The 8,799-nt window shown below is 40.2% G+C and overlaps 2 protein-coding genes across 2 annotated transcripts in view; one reads left to right on the top strand and one right to left on the bottom strand.

Moving 5' to 3' along the window:
- Positions 1-233: 233 nt before the first annotated feature.
- LOC123871625 (B9 domain-containing protein 1-like) lies at positions 234-3,455 on the top strand. The gene is made up of 3 exons (XM_045915540.1): positions 234-577; positions 1,675-1,902; positions 3,306-3,455. The coding sequence occupies exons 1-3, from the start codon at positions 328-330 to the stop codon at positions 3,413-3,415; spliced, it is 588 nt and encodes a 195-aa protein (XP_045771496.1). The 5' UTR covers positions 234-327; the 3' UTR covers positions 3,416-3,455.
- A 319-nt stretch (positions 3,456-3,774) lies between these two features.
- LOC123871621 overlaps positions 3,775-8,799 on the bottom strand; it is a 31,476-nt gene continuing 26,451 nt past the window's right edge. The window contains exon 5 of the mRNA XM_045915533.1: positions 3,775-3,804. The gene's annotated coding sequence lies outside the window, so the exon portion shown is untranslated. The remainder of the gene's footprint in view (positions 3,805-8,799) is intronic.

Here is an 8,799-nt window from a genome sequence, read left to right as displayed (position 1 = left end):
TGCTCTATTTGTCTATGTTTATAAAAACCGGTATAACAACAGAAATAACATTGAAATTATTGGTACTAATAAAGCTTATTTAATCTGAAAAGTTATGGCTTTTAAAATGCACTAAATGAAATAAAAACAAACATTTATTATTTTTTAAAGGTAGGCTAATGATTTTCGATTGACTTACCGGTTTTACTATAATATATGGCAATACTGGTTACTATGGCAACGGTTTGTTTTGTTTTATTTTGTTTACTTACGATTTCACTTGATTGCGTATTCAGCAAGCTTTTACTCAAAATAACTGAAAAGTATGACCTCAAATTCTTACACAAAATGAGGGAAAATGAGGTTACGAAGTTCTTAGTATCATTCAGTGGTCATATAGAGCAAGTACGGTTTCCAGCCGGTGTATTCGACGATCAACTTTATTTGACTTATGATGTTGTTTGGGGTGAAGATTGGAGCCCTGTTTCTGGTCTATGTTCTGGGACCAGTCAGATGGCGCGCTCGGGACGTGATCCAGAGAGAGTGACATTCAATTTGCCTTTGGAAATGGTTTTTGGCAGCACCAATGTGTTCGGATGTAAGTGACTGTGTATACAAAGTTCAAACCCCATCCGTTCAGGGCTGGCTCGTCAATATAATAGGCGAACCAAGCGACGCGACGGCGTAGAGCGGTCGTACTTGGAGGGGCGGCATGGCGAGGATACGGGACAGGAGTATTAATAAATAGTTGACCCAAGTCGGTAACTGGATAGGTGACCGTCTTCAGAGGTCCGAATTTGGCCTTTTCGTTTCCTCGTTTCGTGCCTCGGAGAGCGGTGAAGCTATCGGTCCCGGTTATTATCACTAACATCTGATACCTAAGATTCGAAATCTTGTTCTCTTAGCTGAGTTATATGCGGAAGGATCCGGGAACCCACCACATTATTATCCCAAGATAACTCTTACCATTATAGGATTAATGGAATGGGGCCACGAACCTCAGTAATGAGGAATATAGAGAGAGATTATAAGTTAGCTCTTGATTGCGATCTCATCTGGTGGTAAATGATAATGGAGTCTAAGATGGTAGCGACTTGCGGGTTAACTCGGATGGGGTATGATAGTTTAATTAACCCATCCCCGATCGGTTTCTACGCGGCAATATACTGCAACGCTAAATCGCTCGGCAGCACGGTTTTACCGGTAGAGTGGTAACCAGTCACAACCGAAGTCTCCCACCAACCAGAGTCTGAACCAGAGACAATTTAGAAATGATAAATTCCCTGCCGGGAATCGAACCTGATACCTCGCACTTTTAAGACCACAGCGTAAGGGAGATTGTCAAGAGTTGATGGCTGGCGTGGGTAGTTAGCTCACGCTTCTCAGTCTCAGTGTAGTAATTTTAAAAATAGAGTTTTTAATAATGCTATAATATAATTAATAATTATGTAACTGTGTATATCCATCACCCTGACTACCTAAGGCTCGTTTCTGTAAAATAAAAAAAAATATTCGCGCTTGCATATTTATGTGACCCACATTTCAAACGCATAGTTGTAAGGCCGCCAAATTGTACCTACCTGCCTATATTTTTGTTTTGCTTTGTATGTGTTTTTCTATATTCATTTTGTGGTCTACAGTAATAGTAGGTATATTCATTCATAGTTTTACCTGGCTAATATTAAAAAATTGTAGGGCCACAAGTTGTAGTAACAGTCCGAGCGAGGAACCCCTTAACCGGCGAGAGTCTACGAGGTTACTCTTTATTCCTTCTGCCACCCACTACTGGAACTCACCAGCTCACATCACAGTTGGTCCGACCAAGATCCGCCACGATGTTGGGGGAGTGGGTAGCTTGGTTGACTGGAAGGTATCCCGAGTTGGCTGATCCCAAAATGTTGGCCAACGGAAAGGATAACTATTGTAAGTCATTTATTTTTTAACCCCCGACTCAAAAAGAGGGGTGTTATAAGTTTGACGTGTGTATCTATGTGTCTTTGTATCTGTGTATCTGCCTGTGGCATCGTAGCTCCTAAACTAATGCACCGGTTTTAATTACGATTTTTTTGTTTGAAAGGTGGCTTGATCGAGAGTGTTCTTAGCTATAATCCAAGAAAATCGGTTCAGCCGTTTGAAAGTTATCAGCTGTTTTCTAGTTACTGTAACCTTCACTTGCCGGGGGTGTTATAAATTTTTAATTTACCTACACTTGTCCACCAGACTAGCTGATCCACCCCAGTTTCGCTCGAGGCATAGCCATCATGATCAACCCATAGCGGCCATAGCTCCAGCGGTCTCCTCTCAGAATGACAGTTTGAACATATTCCGACGTCTGACCGAGTGCGGCTTGGCAGACTACACACACTTTTGAAGATATAACGGAGCATACGGAGTACTCTCAGGCATGCAGGTTTCCTCACGATGTTTGCGATATTGTACATACCTCCAAAAAGTTAAATGTGCGTTCCCGGCATTAAATCGAACCTCGACTTCCCGAACGGGAGGCCGACGTGTTAACCACTAGGCTATCGCATGGTTGGAATTTGGAAAATCCTTTATATTACGCGAAAGATCGAGATGACAATCGGGGTATGAAGCAGGGGGACGCCCTGCACAGCCGCACGTCACCCGCGCTTTCGCGCACCGGGCTAGCGCGGGGGCTGTGCGGGTGTTGGGGGCGGCACCACCCCGATTGCCATCTCGACCTGACGTGCACTATAAGTAGGGAGGTCTATGTTATCCATATTCATACTACTAATATTATAAATGCAAAAGTGTGTCTGTCTGCTACCTTTTTCCGGCCAATCCGTTTAACCAATTTTGACGAAAAGCACAGAGATATCTTGCATCTCGGGGAAGGGCATTAAGCTACCCGCTGGATTTATAAAACCTAAATTAACGCGGATGAAATCGCGGACATCATCTAGTTACTTAGAATAGAATATCCTATTTAGGTGCACGCATAATCGCAAGTTCACATAAATGAAGATAAGATTAAAGAAAAAACTATTTTATTAAAATAAGTAAATCTTTATTAACTTAAAACGTAGTGCTTACAAGCTTTTGTGAGGCCCACAGTGAAAACTGTGATTTAGGAGGCAGTGTCTTCTCCAGTCTTCCCATAATAATATTGTAACAACATATTATATACAACCACTTACGTATTATAAATTAATTTGAATCTGGTACATACTTATATTGTCTTACGTTAAATGAGTATTTTGACGCTCTATCAAGGCGTGTTAGTAAAATGTAAAATCTTACTCTAATTTTAGTGAAAAATGTTTCAGTAGGTCTTACTCAGCTATTTTGTTTGTCTGTTTCAGTGCTAAGGACAGAATCATACGGAAGTGTAACATTGACGATGACGATGGTGTCAAAGGACCTTCGGAAACTTGGCTACGATAACCAGCCTCCTGTTTGGAAGAGTGTTTAGATGTACGATGATATCTACTCAATAAAATAAATGTTAGCGTGATAAATATAATAGAATAGTATAATAGAAAATAAATATTAGCTATATGTACCTACAGTATTTTTTATACCACTTTGGCATCACATCACACTAATATTATAAAGGCGAAAGTTTGTATGTGTGTGTGTGTGTGTGTGTGTGTGTGTGTGTGTGTGTGTGTGTGTGTGTGTGTGTATGTTTGTTACTCCTTCACACAAAAACCACTGGACGGATTTGGCTGAAATTCGGAATGGAGATAGATAATATCCTGGATTAGCACACAGGCTACTTTTTATTCCGGAAAACCAAAGAGTTCCCACGGGATTTCGAAAAACTTAAATCCACGCGGACGAAGTCGCGGGCGTCAGCTAGTCACTTATAAAAAAGTCAGTGTTGATGATGGCGTATTATATGTTATTACCTCACCGCCGAAGCCTTCACTCCAGCCATCCAAGCTCTTTCCAGAAGCCGAGTAGACCGCCCAGGTTGCCGAGGGCTTCATGGAGTGAGGTTGGGGATTTCAAATGGCGCTCACCGATCTCGTTGTTCTTTCTGCTTCGCCCGCACACTAGCAGCACTTGCGTCGGTGTTTCATCAGCCTCCTTGCAGGCCCTGCACAGAGTGTCAGTGACACCTATAACGAAAAGGTGTTTGTTTAGTGGGCTATGCCCTGTTATGAGTCCCACCACCTTCCTAAGTTTACTTGGACTATGAATGCACGAAATTCTTTACCCTTATAGCCTATACATGAGAATTGAATTTATTTTAGAAATTCTGTGCACCCAAAATGGCACCATTCAATTAGGTACTTGTTAACAAAAGCCCTTATTATCGCCTCGACATTGACATAAAATAATAATCATAATTGATTTGTGAACAATAACAGTCATGATATGGACCCGTATACTTCTGACCGAGAATAGAAAATACCTTACGTTTTTATGCCGTATTTTTTATGGTAATCTGAACTTTGTCGAGCCCCCTACTACTGTAGCGTATGTTGTTGCCTTAAAAGTAATAATAGTTGGTACGATTCCAGCAGGAAAGTCACACTAATATTATAAAGGCGAAAGTTTGTGAGTATGTGTGTATGTGTATGTTTGTTACTTCTTCACGCAAAAACTACTTGACGGATTTGAATGAAATTTGGAATGGAGATAGATAATATCCTGGATTAGCACGTAGGCTATTTTTTATCCCTGAAAATTAAAGATTTCCCACGGGATTTCGGGAAAAACCTGAATCCACGCGGGCGAAGTCGCGGGCATCGGCTACTGGACGGATTGGGCTGAAATTTAGAATGGAGATAGATTATACCCTGGATTAGCACATAGGCTACTTTTTATCCCGGAAAATCAAAGAGTTCCCACGGGAATTTTAAAAAACCTACATCCATGCGAATGAAGTCGCGGGCATCAGCTAGTAATATTATAAAATAAAATCTAGTTTTAAGGAAATAGGGAATATTTATTTTAAGACCTACCTACTGTGTATTCAGTAAAACCACCGCATTATTACGTAAACAATTCGTCATTCTGGCTGGGGGCTCGTCCTGCGTAGGTACCTATAACCTACCTTTGCGAATAGGTATCTATGAATACGAGTAGGTTAAGATCATCAACTTCAAGGTAAAACCAAACGTTCATCTCTCATTACCTACTTAGTGTTGGAACTTGGAGGAAATAAGGAAAATGAACGCGCATAAAAAATTTTCAAGACTTTTTCGGAGCATTTATATGTATTTTTAACCCCCAACCCAAAAAGAGGGGTGTTATAAGTTTGACGTGTGTATTTGTGTATCTGTGTATCTGTCTGTGGCAAACCGATATTAATTTAGTTTTTTTTTGTTTGAAAGGTGGCTTGATCGAGAGTGTTCTTAGCTGTAATCCAAGAAAATCGGTTCAGCCGTTTGAAAGTTATCAGCTATTTTCTAGTTACTGTAACCTTCACTTGTCGGGGGTGTTATAAATTTTTAATTTACACTTGTGTAAGTTATATACTTACCTACTTTATATACAGTAGAATCCGGCCTATAACTACCAGTTACCAATTTAATAGGCATTATTAAAAAAAATACGCGTGAGTCAAAAAATTTTTTCGCGGCCTACGTTCGTAGCACCTTTATGCGTAGCAGGCTGCGTAGCTTGAATGAAAACCGGCCAAGTGCGAGTCCGCGCCCTGAGGGTTCCGTAGAAACGTGAAGTATGTAAATACATAGTTTGTTCGTCACGGGTATCGCAGAAACCCTAAAAACGAGGACTTTTTCTGATATAACCATAAATTCACAGTTGTCCCCTTGATTTGTACTATATGCCTTAGTTACCTGCCTTTCATGATTCTAGGTAAACGGAATGTGCCCAATAGGTTTTGATTCCCTTGATGGGTCTTGACAGACACGACAGACAGACAGACACGAAGTGATCCTATTAGGGTTCCTTCTTAGGGTTCCGTATTAAATTGGTAAAAATGTAGCCCTCATGGTGCGACTTACTCCTTCCGTACGTCTCCGTCCGTCTGTCACAGTCGATATTTAACCCCCGACTCAAAAAGAGGGGTGTTATAAGTTTGACGTGTATATCTGTGTATCTGTCTGTGGCATCATAGCTCCTAAACTAATGTTAGTTTTTTTGTTTGAAAGGTGGCTTGATCGAGAGTGTTCTTAGCTATAATCCAAGAAAATCGATATAGCCGTTTGGAAGTTATCAGCTCTTTTCTAGTTACTGTAACCTTCACTTGTCGGGGGGGTGTTATAAATTTTTAATTTACACTTGTCTCTGGAGATATGGAATCTCATAAAGGCCTGACGCTCAACTAATGACTAAGTTTGTATGCCTGTATGGGAATAGGTATTAATTAAGGCCATATTTCTGTCTAATCAGTCGTTTAGTAGGTACACATGGTACATACTTACGTTATAGGTGTGTAACTGCGTACTAATTACTATATAGAGTTATAGTTTGCCTAAATTCGTGAAAGATAAAGTCAAGTTAACCTTGCAGCGTTTGACCCAAATATTTAGTCTAATAGCTTACACACTTCCGTATTTGGGCTGACTCTTTCAAGGTCCTGCATAGTGATAACGGCATCTTATCAATTGGAAAGAGATGCCTTAATAGTAGTTTAATTAGTAGTTTTAGTCATATAAAGAGGTTCCTTTTTTATTCCGTTATAAGTTAGCCCTTGACTAATGTCACTAGGTGGTAAGTGATGGCTCAGTCTAAGGCCGAGATCTATAGAGCGTACTTTGAGTGTGGTCAGACTTAAGTTTCAGTTAAAACGAGACGGTTTTATGTCGGAAGTATAGCGCTGTCTCGTTTTAACAGTGTCTGTCAGTGTATTCAAGAGTGAATAGGCAACTTCTAGGCAAGCGCGCTCCATCTTAGGCTGCATCATCACTTGCTAGCAGGTCTGATTGCAGCCAAGCGCTGGTCTATATAATTTAAAAAAAAAAGTCAATGTGCGCTCTATAGATCTCAACCTAAGATGGACGCAGGTTAACTTGGAAGGCGTATGGCAGTCTTTTAACCGATATGCCGATAAGGAGTATGGTTATAAACCCATACCCATTATCGGCTTATCGATTTCCACGCGGTATCTATCGTACCGGTACGCTAAATCGGTTGGCGGCAAGGCTTTGCCGGTAGGGTGCTAACTAGCCACGACCGAAGCCGATCACCAGGCCAGACCCGAGATAGAGTAGATAATTTAGAAATTACAAATTCCGAAATTACCCATGCCAGGAATCGAACTCGGGACCTTCCACTTATAAGATCACAGCGCTCACCACTGCACTGACTGTTGAGGTTGTCAACCTAATACAAAGGGAGATTGTAGTACTTTGTCAGCAGTCCTACCTCCTACTTAGTGTTAAGATTAAGTTTGAATTTTATGTTTAACAGGACGTAAAGACGGACCCGACTGAATGCAATTTTTAGGGTTCCGTCCCTCAAAAGGAAAAATGGAAGCCTTATATTATGAAGCCTTGTATTTTGTTGTCTGTCAGTCTGTCTGTCAAGAAACCTATAGAGTACTTCCCGTTGATCCAGAATCATGAAATTTGGTAGGTAGGTAGGTCTTATAGCACAAGTACAGGAATAAATCTGAAAACCGCGACTTTGTGGTTACATCATTTAAAAAAAAAATGTGTTTCAATTTTCAAAATAAGATAACTATATAATACCAAGTGGGGTATCATATGAAAGGGCTTTACCTGTACATTGTAAAACAGATTTTTATTTATTTTTATGTATAATAGTTTTTGATTTATCGTGCAAAATGTTGGAAAAAATACCCGAATACGTAACCCTCAGTGCGCGAGTCTGACTCGCACTTGGCCGGTTTTTTGATATCAATATTAATTTTCTAGCAGATATACCTAACGAAATACCTATCACGATTCGAAGATGCGGGCTTTGGGGGCGTGGCCCCTAGTCATATTACAGCCATGTATGACTGTTCATTTTTCTCACATTATAAGCTCACCAATTTACCTTGTACGTATTCATCGCTAAGTACCTACGTATAAAATATTGCCTGTCATATAAAAATACTAGCTGATGCCCGCGACTTCGTTCCCGTGGATATAGGTTTCTAAATCCCGTGAGAATTCATTGATTTTCCGGGTTGAAAAGTAGCCTATAATCTATCCCCATTCCCAGCCAAATCCGTTGAGTAGTTTTTGCGTGATAGAGTAACAAACATACATCCATCCATACATACAACCTTTTGCGTTTATAATATTAGTAGGAAGTAGGCTTCCCGCAATACGATTTTTCCATCATTCTTAGGAGATAACTTTTCCTGGTTGTAATTTCCACGCAGGTAAACTGGACGAATTCTCTGACTGAAATAATATCTGGTAAATATCAATTTTTAACCTCCGACCCAAAAAGAGGGGTGTTATAAGTTTGACGTGTATATCTGTGTGTCTTTGTGTCTGTGTATCAGTCTGTGGCATCGTAGCTCTTAAACGAATGAAGCGGTCCTCGACGCGACGAGACAAGCGCTTGGATAAAAGCTATCTATAGGTATTTATATACACTTAAAGGGCCAATACGTATATTATTTTTCACTTGAGATTTTTTAACTTAATTATTATCATCCGAGATTTCTCGGGGTGTTAAGAAGACCATACTTATTGCAGAAATGACTTCCATTTTGAAATCTACTATGGTGGATATTGGTTTGATTTTTTTGGCTGCGAACATTGCATATTTTTGGGGTTCCGTATCTTCAGAAAGAACCCTTATAGGATTACATCGTGCATCGTTGTCTGTTTGTGTGTCAAGACCCGTCATGGGAATCAAAACCTATGGGGTATCTACTTCCCGTTAACCTATAATCATGAAATTTGGCAGGTGGCAATG

This window comes from Maniola jurtina, chromosome 14 (assembly GCF_905333055.1).
Source record: "Maniola jurtina chromosome 14, ilManJurt1.1, whole genome shotgun sequence".
Taxonomy (NCBI): domain Eukaryota; kingdom Metazoa; phylum Arthropoda; class Insecta; order Lepidoptera; family Nymphalidae; genus Maniola; species Maniola jurtina.
The sequence above is the reverse complement of the archived record's forward strand: the minus strand, read 5'-3'. Positions and strand labels throughout refer to the sequence as shown.